At 46.5% G+C, this 18,191-nt stretch overlaps 1 protein-coding gene across 4 annotated transcripts in view; it reads left to right on the top strand.

Annotated features, from left to right (window-relative positions):
• The window catches only part of MSI2 (musashi RNA binding protein 2), a 430,970-nt gene that overhangs the window by 13,451 nt on the left and 399,328 nt on the right, over positions 1-18,191 (top strand). The window contains exon 1 of one of the 4 annotated variants that reach the window (XM_025361543.1): positions 16,920-17,088. The exons of the other annotated variants lie outside the window; for them this stretch is intronic. Coding sequence (XP_025217328.1) covers positions 16,960-17,088 — 129 coding nt within the window. The 5' untranslated portion in view covers positions 16,920-16,959. Of the gene's footprint in view, positions 1-16,919; positions 17,089-18,191 lie in introns of those variants that run through there. 4 annotated transcript variants of the gene reach the window in all.

Raw genomic sequence — 18,191 nt, 5'->3', positions numbered from 1 at the left:
GGCCTCAAGGACCCGACAAAGCAAATGGACAGGTGCTGGGGAACCTGTTGTGTGTCTCTGCGGGTGTATGGGGGTGCTCCATGGGATGTTCTGAGCTCATTCGGACCCGTATAGAAGCTGGGGTCACTGATAGGACCATGGCTGATGCAGTTGCCTGGAGAACTTCTACCCTGGGCTTGTGGCTTAAGTTTAATTCAGACTATGTTCTCTCTGGTCAGAGTCTTCTTCTTCAGGAGTAACGCTCTTGGCAGATGCCATCTCTACCTTTGGGGGTGTGTGGCCGCTTACAAAGAGCTCTCTCATTCTCTTGTTTCTACCTTCTATCCTCTCTTCTTTTCCTCATTAACAAGGGACCATGATATAGATACAATTCCAAAGTTCTGTACTTTGTCCTTGTTTAAGCTGTGACCATGACCTCACCATGTGTAGACAGTGAGATACCATTTCTCCATGTGAACATCACAGATTGCCTGTATAACACCAGTGTGTGTGTCCTGTGGCTCAGAGCAGTCTGACCTGTGACTTCATAGATGGTATCTGCTTGGGGTCGCCTTTGGCTGAGCGGCTGGTTGGTGAAGAATATGCATTTTTGAAATCATGATCTCTGCTTTCCGTGTGGTATGAGGTGCTCAGGTGTGGTCTTGGGGCTGAGCACCCTGTGGTGCGTTGCAGCAGCAACCTCACTTGGTCGGTACAGCTGGGACAGATGTCCCCCTGGGTCCAGAGTAGAATAAGATATCCTCAATTCTCCCCTCTTTTGAAGATAAAGCACCAGGCTTCCAACAATCTGGAATGTTAGCCTTAGGGTGGATGCCTGGCTGCTATCCTGCTTTATCTTAGCTGTGAGATTTTGAGTAGTTAAAAAGAAAAATCCTAATTCAGAATAATGACTGTCATTTATTGTGAGTTTATATATTATAGGCATAGTACTGAGACTATATACTTAATCTTCTTTAATCCTTACAACAATCCTTTGAAATAGTTGGTATTATCTCCGTTTGACAGGTAGGTAAACTGGGGCCTGAGAGGGCAAACAGCTTTCTAGAACCACAGAACTAGCGAGGGTCAGGGTTGGCCTTTGGACCAAAGTCTCTCTGAATCCCAAGGCTTTGTTCTCCTCTCTGCTAAGCCTTGCTGCATCCAACGTGAGTGGGCAGAGTTGAGGTTGCCACTTTGCCTGATGGCTGTAAAATGCTCAGGCTGAGGAATAGAATTTGTGATATTCTAGCTGGAAAGCTTCAGGTTAATTTTTTTTTTTTTTTTTTTGTGAGACGGAGTCTCGCTCTGTCGCCCAGGCTGGAGTGCAGTGGCCGGATCTCAGCTCACTGCAAGCTCCGCCTCCCGGGTTCCCGCCATTCTCCTGCCTCAGCCTCCCGAGTAGCTGGGACTACAGGCGCCCACAACCGCGCCCGGCTAATTTTTTTGTATTTTTAGTAGAGACGAGGTTTCACCGTGGTCTCGATCTCCTGACCTTGTGATCCGCCCGCCTCGGCCTCCCAAAGTGCTGGGATTACAGGCGTGAGCCACCGCGCCCGGCCTCAGGTTAATTTTTGTTACCTGTTTTCTGAGAGCCTGTTTAGCATAGGTAAGTGCCACTTACCAGCGATGGCATTTTACACAAGTCACTTAGTGGTTTTGCACCTCCACTTTCACCTGTTAAATGGGATCGCAACCGTCCCTCCATTGTAGAATTGCTAAGGGTAAGATGAACTGAGCAAATGCATATGCACGGCCTAGGGTGATAGCTGCACTTTGCGGGTGTAGCATAAGCATTCATCATCTGTTACTGTCCCCGAAAGACAGCCTTGCCTCCATCATCAGAGGACCTTATAACTGAGCAGCTTGTGGGTTGAAGGGCACTGTTGCTCCTTTCTAGGGTGAGGGATAGAACAGTACACTGAGATGGGAAAATTCTGTGTCAGTGGGAAAATTCTGTGTCAGTGGCTTGGCCTGCTCGTGGGGTCCTGGTTCTTGAGGCGAGATAGCATGCAGCCTTTATCTTGGGGATGCTTGATGGGCATTAGGAATTCATTTCCTTTTCCGTATCTGATGCCTGTGTTTTTGCTGCCTCTGAGAGTAAAGTCCCGGAGAGCAGCTAGGGAACAGCTGAGACACTGCTGTGTGAGAGGTCTCCCCATGAGTCTTCACTCTCCCTGTACTGGTCTTTATCTGCCCGGGGGTAGCTCTACCAATGACTGATCTGAAAGCATCACATTCATTTATTTGTCACTGGCTGTGACAGGCAAGTTAATGCTAATGGATTCTTTTTTTAGCCTGTTGTCTGGGATGAGTTTCTCTCAAACGTCCTGAAATCTAAGGCATTAGGAGAATGTGTAACTTTTATGGCAGGGGAGGATTTATAAGATAAATAGGGTTTTGTGTGCAAGGACCTTAAATTTAGGTTAGGGGTATGAGCAGCCAAGGAGCGGGGGTGTTGGGCAAGCACAGAGTCTTCTTTTTAAGAAATCCATTCAAGAGCTCTAAATTGCTGTTTCTGTTTCAATTATGTGACAATTTCAAGGGTTTAGAAAAATCTAATAAAATGGTCTTGATGATGCATTCTGGGGAGAGAGTGCTTCAGAAGATCTAGGAGAATAAATTCCTTGGGGGTCAAGAGATTCTCGTTCCTGCCACCTTGGGCCTTCCTTCGTCTGGGTTTTTACATTTTTATTGTTTTGAAGGGCAGAAAACGGTGTAGGAATGTATTCAGGGCTTCATCCCTACCCTCCACCGAAATGAATTATTCTCTTTGGGCAATTGCAAAATAGACGGGCCACTGCAATTTTTTTTTTTTTTTTAAGCTGACATATTGTAAACGACTTTCAGAGCATGATTTGTGTGTGTAGTGATGTTGAATAAAGCACCAAAGAAAAGAAACTGGAGGAGGGGAAAGAGTGAGGAGGGAGGCCCTATAAAAGTTTTTTCTTTTCTGCCATCAAAGCTTTTGATAGTTTCCTAAAGCACAGAAGTTTACAATGGAAGCGGGCTTTTGGGCCGCCTAGGGGAACAGAGTGCAGAAAGACCTAGTGTAGCAAAATGTGATGCTGAGTGACATTAATGAGGTGACCGCTCTGGTGGGAGGGAGGCGAGGAACCAGCCAAGTAGCAGTTCCCATGACTTGCTCTCAGCTGAGTGTTCCCTCTGCATGCTTGCGTGGGTGCCTGTGTGTGTGTGTGCATGCACAAGTTGTGTCTCCTAAGTCTTCAGATGGAATTTTTAACACCAAAATTTGGTGTTAAGTGTGTTACTGTGTTTGGTTTACTGTGCTGTTCTCCACCCTAAGGAGGCCCTGAATGTTGAGTTTTGTCCTTTATTCCCACCTGCTGAAAAGTAAAGTTTTCAACTTAGAGGCATTTTGTTTTTACTTTCTGGATACCTGCTGGAGCCCGACTGGGCGGCGTGTCAGGCCAGCATCACAGAGCTGGGCACTGTTGGAACACCAAACCAAGAGTGTGAAAAGTCAATATTCTCATTTCTGAAATGAATTCCAGGGAGAGGGGAAAAGAAAACCTGTTGGTGTATAGATCCCGCCCCTCCAAAGGCCCTAGATCGATAACACTTCATATTGGTGGCATAGATGAAACATGGCAACAACTGCTTCTTAAATATTTTAGTGTCTTGGAAAGTAATCCGTATTTCCATGTTGCTCTTGTGCAAGAATTTCCAGTTACTCAAGAAAAGCTGCAACATTGCGGGCAGAAGAAGGTGAAAAACGTGGGTCTTGCTGATTTCCTGGATAGGAGTTTGAGAGTACCTGATTCAGTTGTGAACGGGTTTCGGAGAGGAAGCTAGTATTTTCATCCCATTCCTCGCCATGGCATTAGAGTGACCATTCTAAATAGTACTGGTCAAGGGTTTTGAAAAACTGCTGCGACATCTTAAGAAAAATAACCAGATGGGGCCTGGGGTATAGTGGAGTGGGTGGAAACACAGTGTGTATTTACTGATACACTCTATTTTTTAAATCCCTTTCAACTCAGTTCCCTCTGGGATATCTCTCAAATGTGTCCTTTTTGTAGCTAGAGGCAAACAAACAAGCAAAAAATGTTTCCACTTTCAGATATACTACTTAATAAAAACTAACTAGTGGATTCACCCTGTCTTCTACCTGGGGAAAAAGGATCCAATTAGGATGCTCGCACTTAGGAGAGAACTGGCCTGTGAATCTCCACGAGATTGCTACATGTATATGTTTCCTCTTCTGTTTTCCAAAGCAGATAATTGGTTTTAGTAAGAACTTCTGACTTGATTAGGGGGCCCTTAGGAAATTAAAGTGTGTTTGAATTTCACAAGTATAATTTTAATTATACAAATTTTGCATTTTTCACTAGGGAGCCAGGTTCAGAACTTGTTTTCCTGTACTAATAGGGGTAGTAAAGCTGATTATGGCAGAATGCCTTACTTAAATTGCTTTGAAAATAAAAATCCTTGGATTTGATCATTGTTTTTCCCTGCAGTACACGATGTTCAGGTTAATGTCCACACACGTCCCATATTCTTGTTAAAAATGAAATTTTTTTTTTCCACTGGATTCACACAACTGCAGAACAGACTGACATAGTGGGGGTGTGAGTGGGGGGGACCTCATTATGAATTTTCCTGCTGCACTTGCTGAAAGAATTCAGTTAAAGTTCTTTTGAGCACAAGTCCTGCCTGGGCAGCGTGCGTTTGGCAGGCCGTCGCCTTAGCATGTTGTGATTGCCTTTATCGCCACATCATCCTGTTTGCTCAAAGCCTGTGCATTCACGGCATGAGCCCTCCAAGCGGCCCCTCTGCAGCATGACCCCAGTGGATTAGAGTAGAAGGTGCTGTGGAAACAGTCACCTGGGTCCTTCTTCAAGGTAAAGAGATGGTGGAGGGGGGATGATCAGACCCCCTGGGCATCTCAAGAGAAGGACTGATTGTGTTCATGGGAAATGACTGTTTTTTTTTTCAGGGCTATCCAGACAAAACTCCCAAGTGTCGCGGGGGAAGTGCTCTGAGAGTTTGAACTCAAGCATTCTCAAACGTCTACCCCTGTGTGGGGCTCTAAAAAGCTTTCCAGAGACCTGCTCCTGGGGCCTTCGGGGCCTTATCTCTGATATTGACAGGAGAGATTCAATAGAAGAGTTTGTTCGCAATAGAGAAATCATGAAACTAGCTTGTGAATGATTTGATGCCACATAGGCTGGGGCCTCAGAATACGGGAAAACAAAGCTGCAAATAGAGGCTGGATCCCACCCACCCCCATCACCCTTTGTGTAACATTTACACATTGAAGTAAAATGTTATTTTTACCGTCGTTATTTTTATTACTTTCTCTCCAGGTGTTCTAGCTGAGCATTTAAGAGCATGGAATCTGGAACCAGACTTTGAATCCTTGCTCTGCCACTGCAGCTGTGTGACCTTGAGCAACCTATCTAAATATTCTGTGCCTCTGTTTTGTCATCTGTACAATGGAGATGATGATGGTATCACCTTCATGGGGTTGTCATAAGGATTATGGGACTTAACATAATAAAGGGCTTAGAATGGTGTTTGCAACAAAGGAAGCGTATGGGTGTGTGAGTTGTAGGGTTGTTAGAAAGGATCAAATGCTGTAGCAGGATTGGGTAAGTGCTCCGTGCCAGCCTTATGTAGTAGTTGAACTCTAAGTACTACTGTCTTCTGCCTTACATATTTTTCCTTAAGTAGTGTTTGAGAAATACAAAAGAAGACACACACACGTGGTTGTGTGTTTAAGCATATGAATATATATGACTCAGGTAGAATTGCAGTGTAATTTGGATTCAGACAAATTCATGTGCCGTAACAAAGTGTGTGGTTTGTTGGCAGCACAGGCTTTGGACTCAGAGGGACCTAGTTTGAAACTTGATAACTGCCACTAACTCTGTGGCTTTACGAAGGTGTCCCAGCCTTTCTGGGCTTCAATTCTGCACTTAAATAAAGGGGAATAATAGAGTTGTGGGGATTAAATGAGCCGGTGTAAATAAGGCACCTGGCGTATGGTGGTACTGAGAAAATGGGAATTCTTTTCTCTATAACCAGCAAAAGAAAAATTTTAAAGCCATCTCGAACATGGGAAAGATACAAAGTGTTCTGTTCTTGCTGGTGATGAGAGTATCTGAAGTTAGTTGATAAGTCCTTAGAGGTCTGAGTAGAGAAAAGCAGGCCATAAAAGAGGGTGTTGTTATCCTTAATCCACACACCAAAGGGCTGTTTTAGCAGCTTCATTTCACAAAACCTGCATTTTCAAGGGCAGGGAAATCATTTCAGTTAGGAACCTCAGATGGTGTCCCCAGCCTTTGAAGATGCCTTTGTTCCTTTGACACTTGGTGGGAACTGGGAGCACAGGGCTGGATGGTCTAAGAGAGGGAGTAACTTCAGAAACATGAAAGAGCCCAAGCTGGGAGGGAGTGAGGGAGAACCTTGGGATTGGGGGCAAGGGTTACTTTTTCATAGAACCTTTTGTTTGGGGATACGGAATAGTAGGTTTTGATCTACAAACCCATGAGTGCTGTCCTGTGAGTGGGAAGAAGATTCGTAGCGCTCAGGAAATGAACACAGTTCCCAGTCATTGGCCTGGGAGATGCTGACACTCAGACCTATTGTCGGGGCTGGGAAAGCCCCCACATGCCTTGGGGCATCCCCTGTGTGTGGGTCCCCTTCGCTTCATGTCCACTGGGTGGAGTTTACCAAGTATTGCTGGGAACGGGGAACAAGATCATGATTATAAGTGGATCCTGGGCAGGGGATGGGGTGCGTGTGAACGTTGGTGTGTAGAGGGTGGAAAGGGAAGGAGAGAAGGGGTGGCCGGGAGGAGGGAAATAGCAGTAGATTACATTGACTAATTATAGGGAAAAAGCCATATTTGCTGCTCCATTAAGTGATCACTAGGCTATGAAGCAGTTTATTGTAATTAATGCAGAAACAGCAAGTAAGTGTTGAGTTTGGAGTGGAGGGTCTCCAGGAGCCCCTCCCTCCTTCAGTTCTCTGTGCTCACTGTCTCCCTCCCCTCCCTCAAGTTCGTTATCCTTGGAGAGAAAGAGTCTTGGGGGAGCATCTTTTTGGGAAGGGCTGTATAGCACATTCTTGGACCAGTTTTCTACTGGTTTATTTTGACAAAGAAAGATCTTTTACCTGACCTCCTTCAGAAGATTCTGTAGGGGTTTTTACGTTTTCTAAGGCTGAAGGAGGAGGGACAAACCCATGTCATCATTGCTATTCTTGCCACAATCATTTTAATTTCGGCACATGAAAGTGGCAGGTTACACATCCAAGTCCATCGAGTTATGGGCCGTGTGGAGTTGTGATTGCTTTCCTTGATGATTTCTTGTTCAAATCAGCAGTGCTCTTAATTTTCCAGATGAAGTAAAAAGAAAATTGGAGACTCCCCTCCCGCCAGGCGTCTCTTCATCCAAGGTTTTCTGAGCATGACTCTGATTTGGAGGGTTAATATTAATTAGGAGCCAGTTTAGACCTCAGTTGCTTGATGAGGTAGCTTCAACTGTTGTCACGAATGTGACTCCTTTTTACATGTGCCTGCTTTTGGTGAAAGTTTCTGGGTTTAAAAGCCAAAGGAAGAAATATGCAGAGAAAGATAGAGGAAGGGCCAATTACTAAAGAAGTGCAAAGCATTCTCCTAGAACTTGAGGGAGGAATAAGACCAGAGAGACTGGGTGGGTGTGGGTTCTGAGCTACTACCTTTCCCAGTGTGCTGCCTCTGCTGTTGCCTCAGTTTCCTTTTTTGTAAGTGAAGGTCATCTCTAGCTTCCTAAAAGGGCCATGACTCATTTCCTTGGTTTCCAAATTGGGTGACGCTGGAATTTCTCTGAGGCAAGTCCCTGGTGAGTGCCAGGTAACAGAGGCGCCTCATTTTTGTGCTGAGGTTCAAGGTTTCCTGGCTCCCAAGTTTTCCCAGAGCTGACTCGGTCTCCTGGGGGACAGTGGCAGAAAGGATGAGACCAGAGAGAGTGAGTGAGCCCCACTGCACAGTCAGGGGAAAGGAGACCTGGAGAGGAAGGGACCTGCTCTCCTTGGGTTATATCGTATTAGGGACCTTTCTTCCATGGACTGGGGGTTTGGGTTGGTTTTCTTTTCTTTTCTTTTCTTTTTGAGATGAAATTCTGCTCTGTTGCCCAGGCTGGAGTGCAGTAGTGCGATCTGGGCTCACTGCAACCTCCGCCTCCCGGGTTCAAGTGATTCTCTTGCCTCAGCCTCCCAAATAGCTGGGATTACAGGCACCCGCCACCATGCCCAGCTAATTTTTTTTTTTTTTTTTTGTATTTTTAATAGAGGCGGAGTTTCGCCACCTTTGGCCAGACTGGTCTCGAACTTCTGACCTCAAGTGATCCACCTGCCTCAGCCTCCCAAAGTGCTGGGATTACAGGCATGAGCGACCACGCCAGGGCTGGTTTTCTTTTTGACAGGGTGGTTTGGGTCATGAGGGAGTACGGCAGACTATGGGTGTGAACGTTCCAGTCCTAGCGGGAGAGACTTGACTTCTGTCTCTTGGTCTCTTAGCCCAATGCTGATGTGCTGAACATGACCTCAGGCACTTTGCCTTGCAGCTCCGTGTTTCAATTTCCCCATCTGTAGATGGGAAGAATGAAGGCATGTGGTGGGAAGCAGTGCTGATTAGGGCTTAAGAGAAGAGGCTTAGGAGGCAGACAGTCGTAGGGTTACTTTCTGGCCTAATAGTTTCCTAGCTGCTTGACCTTGGGGAGTTCACTCAACTTTGTTAGTCCTTAATTTCCTGATATGTAAAATGGGATAATACAATACGAGCATCTACCTGACAGGATTGTTGTAATGTTTACAGGAGACAGTGTTCATAAAGTACAGTGCCTGGGAGGTGGCTAGCACCTTATTCCTGGGGGCTACTTTTACTGTTAACAGCTCCATAGTGATTTGACCAAAGGTTTCTGGGAGTTGAGCCAAGACGCAGACTAGAAGGGACCACATTGAGAAAACATTTGAGGCTGGGTGCAGTGGCTCATGCCTGCACTCTGGGAGGTGGAGGTGGGAGGACTGATTGAGGCCAGGAGTTGGAGACCAGCCTGGGCAACACAGTGAGGCCCCTTTCTACAAAAAATACGAAAATTAGCCAGGTGAGGTGGTACATGCCTGTAGTCCCAGCTACTTACGAGGTTGAAGTGGGAGGATCTCTCGAGCCCAGGAGGTTGAGGCTGCAGTGAGCTATGATCACGCCACTGTACTCCAGCCTGGGCAACAGAGCAAGACCCTGTCTCTTAAAAAGAGAGACAAGGAAAGAAAACATTTGAACAGTTTCCCATAGAGGGAGAATTTCAGCGAAAGAGGCAAGGCCTGCCCAAAATGCATGGTTTGGAACTCAGGTGATGAAGTGCCCTGCACCACCCAGCTTCGAGGAGATGGGGATTGGGGTTTCTCATTGCTTGACATCTTAACCACTTCACTGCGGGAGAAGAGGAGGAGGGACAAGAGAAGGACCAATCCCCAAGGGACACGGAGACCCACATTAGGTTTTGGAACCCACGCCTGGTACTATCTGAATTTGAAAGCTTTGCTCGACTGAGGCAGAGCTGATCAAAGGCCATTTGCTGTTTTAGAGTGTTCCTACATGCGTCTGGCAGACAGAGTTCCGTCTTTTTATTGCTTCCATTCCCACTAAGACTTCCATCCTCCCACTGCCCCCCACCCCTTGGTGAGCTTGGTGAGATGGTTTTTTTTTTTTTTCATTTTAAGTTCCGGGATACATATGCAGGATGTGCACGTTTGTTACAAGGTAAATATGTGCCATGGCAGTTTGCTGCACCTATCAACCCATCACCGAGGTATTAAGCCCTACATGCATTAGCTGTTTATCATGATGCTCTCCCTCCCGATGAGATGGTTTTAAGTCGGCACCAGCACCTGCTTTCTCATGCCTTGTGTATGCAGCAGGAACTGCGAACTGGGGGCAGGTCCACGCCCGTTGGCCCCTGCAGACGTCGAGCTGTGGACGCCAGTGCTTGCGCGGAGAGCTGGTGTCTGTTGGCTGTATCTCAGCTTTCTTTTCAGGGCGGACCTGATACAGGTGTTCTAGGTGGGAAAAGCCGTAGCACTTGTTGTGAACTATTATTGTTAGTCTCTGGAAGGGAAGGTGGAAAGGGAAATCTACACCAGTGAGCACAACACAGGCCGCGTATGGACAAACATGAGGTTGCTCGGCTTGCTCTTAGACCCGGAGGAGACAGAATCAGATACTAACCTATCCTCTGACTGCTCGCAGGCTAGCAGGGAGGCGGGTGTATAAACCAGGATGTGAGCTAGAGGGGACTATGGCCGTGAACAGGAGGGGCACAGAGAACAAAGCAAGCAGGGCAGGCTTCATGGAGGAGGCCTCAAGAGCTGAACCTTGAGAGAGAGGAGATCCTCCAAGTTGAGGGAACTGTGGGAGCATTAGACAGCTTGGCTTTTCGGGGGTGTAGCACATTGTTCCTTATGGGCTGGGGTATCATGTGCAGAGGAGGGCAGAGCGAAGATTGATTTGCTCATTATGCAACGAACGTCTGGAGCTCCAGTCCTGAACCAGGCTCAAAGCTGGGGAATAGCAACTCAGTCTCTGCCCTTGTGGAGTTTGTGACTGGCAGGGACATGTTCATTAAACAACTTATTGCATGATTCACTACTTTTCTTTTTCTTTTTTTTTTTTGAGACAAGATCTTGCTCTGTCTCCCAGGCTGTAGTGCAGTGGCACAATCAAAGCTCATTGCAGCCTTGAATTCCTGGGCTGAAGCAGTGCTCCTGCCTCAGCCTCCCAAGTAGCTAGGACTGCAGGCACACATCACTGTGCCTGGCTAGTTTTTAAAATTTTTTGTAGAGGTAGGTCTCTCACTTTGTTGCTCAGGCTGATTGAACTCCCCTGAGCTCAAGTGATCCTCTTGCCTTGGCCTCCCAAAGTATTGGAACTACAGGCATGAGCCACAATGCCTGGCCTGATTCATGATTGAAGTACCATTACCATAAATGCTATACATCCATGCATTGGATGTTAAAAGGATCATAACAGAAAAACCAGGTGTCCTTTGGGTTTTGGGAAGGCTTCCTGGAGAAATAACATTGAGGCTGAGCTTGACGTAGGGAGGGAATTACCAGGGTGCATTTCATGTGCTGAGGGAAGAGAGGGTGGCTGGAATGCAGAGAGTGAGGAGGACGGGGGAGAGGCGAGGCCACACTTGTGTTGGCGGGGATAAAAATTCTTATCCTAGGAGGGGTGGGGAACCCATCCATTTAAGAGTTTAAGGGATGGGATGGGAAATGGTCAGGTTTGCATTTTGAAAATATCTCTCTGACAGTCTACACGAAAAGTGGCTTGTGGGTACCCCCGGGGGCTATGGGTAAGTAAGTTGTTGCAGTGATCAGTAAGTATGTATCAGTAAGTAAGTAAGTAAGTAAGTTGTTGCAGTGATCAAAGTTGTTGCAGTGATCCACTTGAGGAAGGATGGCTGCTTAGCTGAGTTCTTGGAGGTAGTGATGGAGACCAGCAGATGGATTTGAGATGCATCTGAGAATCGGAGCAGCAGCTTGGTGGTTTGGTTAGCTGAGGAGTAGGAAGTGCTAAAAGTGACAGGCAAATTTGACTTCTCATTGATGTGGGCAGAGCCCCCAACCCCCACCTCCTTGAGATTGAGAGTGTTGGCCCATGCAGGAGACAGGCAGGGCAGGTGTGCCTGGCTCAGGGGGTTGAGTGTAACCCCTTGGCTGGTGATCGACATACTCTTAATGACAGATCCCTATTGGTAAACTTGTTTTTGAGCTTGCATTGTATACATATTTATTTATAAATGATATACATATACTTCTGTACTAAAATAGCATGCTCCTAATAAGGCAAGTAATTAAAAATAAAATAGGATGAGAAAAAAAGCTAAGCACACATAAAAATTTTAATCTTTTTCTTCCAAACTCTACTTCGGGGACCACTACTTTTGGCCGTGGGGAGCCCTTAATGAGTTTTAGGGTAGAGGTGGCCAGGTCACATGGTGTTGAGGAAAGAGCACTCTGCAATCCAGGGGCTCTCCCGTGAGCTCTGCCCAGGCCAGGGGCCCAGGGAGGAGGTGCTCTTGCAGTCTTGTCATGTGTGGCCTGGCGAGTCAGGGACGTGAAATTGTGGCATAATTGCTATCCACCCGGAAGTGATGTTGGTAATGTCATGCCAGGTGTGTGAGGGCTTATTGATGTTTGATGTTTGCTAGTCTGTGTGTGCTCAACCTACGGGAATATGGCAAGGCCCGCTCCCCTGTGGTCCAGCAGGTTCCTGTCTAGAGGGCTGAAGGCTGTACTTAGCCAGGGAGAGGCTGATCTTCTAAAGAGAGCATCACGTGAGGGATATAGTGTCAGTTCTCGCAGCTCTACTACCTGCAGCGCCATCAACAGCCAATTCTGAGCTCACGTGGGCCACTCTTCCCCTTTTTTTCTGGTGGATTGATAATAATACTTCCCTACTGAACTCCAAAGACTGAAAATGATGCAAAGTGAATTGTTTCTATCTTTGCAATCCAAACGTTCCTCTTCGTTTACTTTCCAAGTCCCTTCCAGCAAATTGGTATTGCCACTCTCCCTCTGTCCCTAGGTTCTCAGAGGCTAATTCCGTTCCAGCTCGCTCCATTTAGCTCTTTCTTCGAGCCGAACCCAAGCTAGGATCTTGCCTTCCAGAGAATGCTTTAAAAAGCCTTGTTTCCCAATATACTGCGTTTCAGTTTTCCACGAGTGCATCCGTGCTCGGGAGAGGTGTATGAGCTGCCTTTACATGTGAGAGGTGAACAAATCAAAGGTGAGCCCATTCTGCCTCAGTGAGGCCTTTTGTGTAAAAAGGGCCTTCTGGAGTAAAGCAATCAGCTTGACTGACAACTGCCGAGGCTACCAGTGACAGTCCTGCTCCGTGGGATAACTTGGAGAAAAATCAGGGCCAAAAGCAGACAAAAGGATGTCCAGAAACTGGAGGTGGGGAAGCCTGAGTGAGATCAAACAATCTGAAAATGTGTCTTCCATCCATTTAGGGCTTTACGTGCAGCGAGGTTGGAGTGGCCGGCTGAGGATGTCAACATTTTAAATTTGTCCCTGCTTTGACTTCCCTAGCTTTATCTCCCTTCAGATCAAAGCCGGGAGACTAGGAGTTGTCACTACTGGATTTGGTTTCAGACTATGTTGGTGTACCCTTGCTTTATGACCTTGGGGTTTCCCGTCTTTGCTTGGGGTGACGGGTTCATTTCAAACAAGAAGTGAGATGTGTGTTGCGGTCTTTTATTCAGAGTGGGGAGCTCTTAGAAGCACCCACAGAGGCTTTGAAAGGACTGGGAAGCAGCTTGGAGGGTCAGTTGTGTATTTTCCAAGGATTCCTGAATATCAGGAATCCAGAAGTTTCTATTTGTTAGTCTTGCTGCTCCTCCAAGGAGCCATCCTGAAGGCAGTTTAGTCCTGCACCGGGAGACAAGGCACAGGCCTGAAGAATTCCTGCCCCCTGCTGTATAATAAATCTGATACTAAAATTAGTGCTGGCCTCCTGAGCCATATTTCTTGCTGAGATGATAAAGAAGTGTGTGTGTGGCAGGCTTGTCTTTCAGGATTGGAGGATGTTGCTTTATGTCAGATAAGTGTCCAGGTCTTGAGATCATTTTTTTTATGGCAGCCTCTCCCCCATTTCCCTGCTTCCTCTCCCTCTTCTTCTGTTTTGTTAGGGGTAGGAGTAGGTAGGGGTGAATAGGGGAGAAATATTTTAGCTTGTCTTCTGGTTTTGTGTAAGTCTCTGTCACTGTAGGTAGATGTTCCTTGAGAATCTTTTTGAAGGTTTTGTAATTGAGTCTTTTACCTCTGTGACAAGATATTATTCACTTTCTCTAAAGCGCTTACTTTATGCTTGGGTGGGGGGTGGGTGGGTGGGGGGCAGACTTTTTTTTTCTTTTTTTTTCCAGGGAACTCAGTCTCTAGAAGAGACTTGCCGCCAGGGCAGTTGAATGGCCAGCTTACGACTTTAATAGTTGAGGCGGCATCTGGGCCCCTTGCTGAACGGCCGTCCTCTGGCAGGGCGATTTTGCTTTTAAAACAACCATGTTCACCTTTAACTGCAAACGGCTGTGACGAGAGTTGTGTTTAATTTTAAATTGCCCATGTCCAGTAACCCTCTGTACCTCTTTAAATAATAAAATGTTTTTAATCTTCCTGCAGCTGTGTTCTCTGTGTGGGGGCTTGCTGTTTTTGGAAGAGGAGGGGGCTTCTGTGCCTCCTCTCCACTCCCTTTCTTTTCCCTTTCAAACTCACCGGGACTTCTAGAAAATGCCATTTCGCTAAGAGTGGAATCCGGCCTGTAAAGTCTCCGGAGTGAGTGCTGGGAAGTTTATAAGCAGAGGCCGCGCGGGGTCAGTCAGGAATGTCAGCCCCTGGGGCTGAAGTGCTTCCTTTGTGGGCCGAACCCAGAAGTCCCTTTGTATTGCTGACCCATTAAAGAGTCCATAACTTTTTCTCCCCATTCCCCGCCTCCAACTTCAGGGGGGCTTGATTTGTCTGTTACAATCGGAAACAGATTTTGGGCTCCTGATCCATTATAGACGTGTTTGAGATGGATGCCAAACCTGAACCTGAAGCCACTTAAAGAGCATGTGAACATGTGTTTAGATGTAAAGGAAAGAAAGGAAGAGAGAGGATGAGGAAAGAAATAGCCTCTTCCAAATCCCCCAAGCTAGAAACAATCCTGAAATGATAACACACAAGAAAAACAAAACAAACAAACAAACAAACAAAAAACTCCATTTAGACCGTAAGAAAGCATGGGAGGAGAAAATTTGGCTCCAGAGTCAGCCAAGTTGGTGCTTAGTCTGGGATGAACAGCCCGGTGAAGGTTAAAGGAGGCAGGAGACCACACATGCCTGCGCACTCCGGGAAGCATGGTTCAGGTGGGGCCTCCCGAGTCCAGGGGAATGTGTGTCCCAGGCTTGGAGCAGAGGGTGGCAGGTGGGTGGGGCCACATGGGAAGCACTCATGTTGTGCCCAGCAGGTCCATGTTTCTATCCCGGAGACCCTTGGGTTAGGAAATATTGATGCTCTGTATTTATAAACAATCTTTAAGGGGATCTAGTACCAACACAAATAGTCAACCTCAGGCTAATCAAGTGGCCTCCTCTCAACAGGGGAGAGAAGCCCATTGCTCTGATTTTCTGGATCAACACAGCTCCAGTTTATTTTCCTTTTTAATTCTCAAAAGGGGCCTGCTGAGTTGAGCATTGCCCAAGTATTGGTTTCTTTTCATCCCTGTGGAATTTTTTTCCCTTCTTTAATGAAAGAGTCAGGTGAATTGGCTGTGCTGGGCCCTCCAACCGGTCATGGTTGTCCTGGTGACGCCTGGCTGCAGGGTTTCGAAAGTGGCCCCTCATTTCAGCTGTCCTTGAGGCTCAGTCCTGTGTTCCCCCTGCCGCCGCCACCCACCCAGCACCCGCCACCCGGAAACGTTTGTAGTGCAGCTGCTGGTCCAGAACTCGAACTGATGTGTCTCTCACTCCAAACAAAAAATAAACCTGTGTGCTTTATGGATGTGTTTTAGAGGTGCGCCTGTGTGTTTTTTTCTTGACAAGCTCATTCCCTACAGCTGTGCAGTCACAGCCCACTTGGAAATCTGCAGCATGTGTATATTTTTAAGTGAATAAGTACGAAGAGATGGGAAGATGTGGTTTGACTGTAATCCCACGTAAAACACTCTGACCCCAATTTTTAAAAAATTATTTCATTAAAATATTGTAGGAGACTGTTACTGAGAAGAAGAAAGTTTCTAAGTTGATGGGATTCTTGTGTCTCTTAGTGTAGGGTTGACTTTTTTTGTCACCATGGAGATGAGAAGCATGGGGCTTCATGGCGTCATCTGCCCCCACTGGAGGAGGGCTTGTTGGCACAGGTCACCTCTAGATCAACGTCAGTCTCATCTGCTGGAGATGGGAGAAGTTCAGGTTGGCCAGGGGTTTACCCTGTGCCCTCCTCAACTAGAGTTAAAATGACCTTTTTGTGCCTTGGGAAGACAACCTTGGTAACAATTTATGGAGCTTAGCAGTGATCAGTGTTTGGATTTTCTCTCTCTTCAACCCCTCCCCTTTCTGGAAGACTTGTAGGAGGAAAGGGGAGGTTTTTCTGTGTATAGATTGGTGTCGGTTTCTTAGAAGTTTCTTCTTTTCACGTTAAAAAAAATTGTTTGCATCCCTCCTCTCAGATAAGGATCCATCAACATCCTCGTTAGAGCCCAGTGCCGGGGGGACCCTGGGGCACGTACTGTTTTCAAGGTTAGAGAGCAACAAACTTTCCGAGTAGCCAGAGTTGCAGGGGAGGAGGGTTCTTTGGGTTCAAGGTTACCCGTTTTTCCTCTGCTAGGAAGAAAGCCTTTTTGTTTTCTTTTGCCGACTTCTTCCAATAGCTTAGAGCAAATAGATTAGCAACCCAGCAGAAACCAAACCAAGGAACAAATAAAGGGGAAGTTCACAGAGGGCCCTTGGCTGGGGGCTGGGGGCTGGCTGCTGCTGAGGAGGCCAACTTGCGGTTTTCCATTTTCACGTTGAACCGCGTTGTCTCAGCGTTCGCTGGTATTCACAAAATCAGAAAGAAAGGAAGGTGGTGGTGGGAGGGGACACTTTTCAGGAGCGGTCGGGGTGTGGGGAAAGTATGCCCAGCTGCGTGTTATTAGCAGCCTTCAAATAAAGTTTGTGGAAGGTTCTGGCCCCCACAGCCATGCCTGGGAAGCTTCTGTGTTCTTAGTAGGTGTTTTGAATTCTGTGAGATGGAACCGAACATTTAAAAACAGTTACAGGAACATCTCCCCAAGTAGGTCTTCCTGAGAATTTCTGTGTACATGGAACTCTGTTTTCCTAGCAAGCATCATTGTATTTTTAGAAATGTTTTCTTTTCTCCTTGCCCGTCAGTTAGCCAAGCCTCCTACCACTCACTTTCTGTTGTGTAGTTCTGATTTTATGAACAGGTGTTTGGATGATGAGGGGTTATATTAAAAAAATACTAAAGAATACGTCTTATCACGTGAATCAGTATCTTTTTATTCAACATGGATGGAGTGGGAGTGGAGACCAATCTGTTTTATATTCCTGCAATCTGACGAGGGTAAGAAAAAGTTCATGCTGTTCATATTAGCTAGCCAGACTCTTTCTCTCTTTCCCTCCCTCCCTTCTTTCTTCTTTATTTTTTCTTTCTTTCCTTTCTTTTGCCTAATACCTAATTCCTTATCTCATTTCTGGGATTTTGAGAGAATAATTTTCACGTGGGGCGACAGAACTAGTGGTTGTCGTTTCGCTTGTTTTTTTGACATTAAGGAAGCAACTTAACAAATAGTCTTTTTTTTTTTCCCTCAGACTGAGCACACATTTTAAGTGTTTTAGGGGGAAGCTCTGAAGGTGGTTTGTGGTGATATTTTTTAAAATGTTTTGAAAGCTTTAGTCTCTCCTGGAAGCTGTGTGTCCCTGCATTTTCCTCGACGGTCGCTAATAAGAACTGCTGGTCGAAATCAGTGTCTCTGAGAGTCATTGATTCACTAATTGCTCATCATGGAGTCCTGGCTTCCCCCTCCTGCTGAGAGCACTTTTGTTTTCTGCTATTCTGCAAGGAATTGGACAGATTTCTGGAGTGTTTAAGAGGTAACCAATAAAAGAGTTTGGCGTGCCCCTGTTGGTAATTGTGCTTCTCGGAGGTGACCATGTGTCATTGGTATCCGGGCTCCGTAAACAAGGGGCTGCCTTACCAGTGACCTTTCCCGCCTAAAACCGAAGGCCCCAAGGTCGCTTGTCTGATGGAGAATGTATTTCCCGGCTCACTGTGAGCCTCCACTTAATTTGTTCCTTTCCTAAGGCAAAATGACCTTCCGGTAAACCTACACCCCCCTAGCCCCCCTTATTATTATTTATTTATTTTTCTGGTGAACAAACGGAATTAGGAAAGGTGTGTTCTTTCAGGAGAGAGCGGGCAGCGTGGGAGGAGACGGCAGTCTGGCTCATTAAAATGCCGAGGTAGGTTTAAGCTGTTTGCCAAGTGTGGGTCCTGCAGGTCAGCGTGTGATGGCCAGAAACAAAGCAAGGCCTAGAGAGAGGCTGGCCTGGAGGCAACTGGCTCGCACCGCAGAGAGTTTTGAAGCCACATTTCTTCATTGGAAATTTAAAAAGAAAGAAAAAAAGCAACCCCTTTTGCTCCGTATTCATCATCTCTAGAGTACC

Source organism: Theropithecus gelada, chromosome 16 (assembly GCF_003255815.1).
Source record: "Theropithecus gelada isolate Dixy chromosome 16, Tgel_1.0, whole genome shotgun sequence".
NCBI classification, from domain to species: domain Eukaryota; kingdom Metazoa; phylum Chordata; class Mammalia; order Primates; family Cercopithecidae; genus Theropithecus; species Theropithecus gelada.
This window is presented reverse-complemented; position numbering and strand designations above follow the sequence as displayed.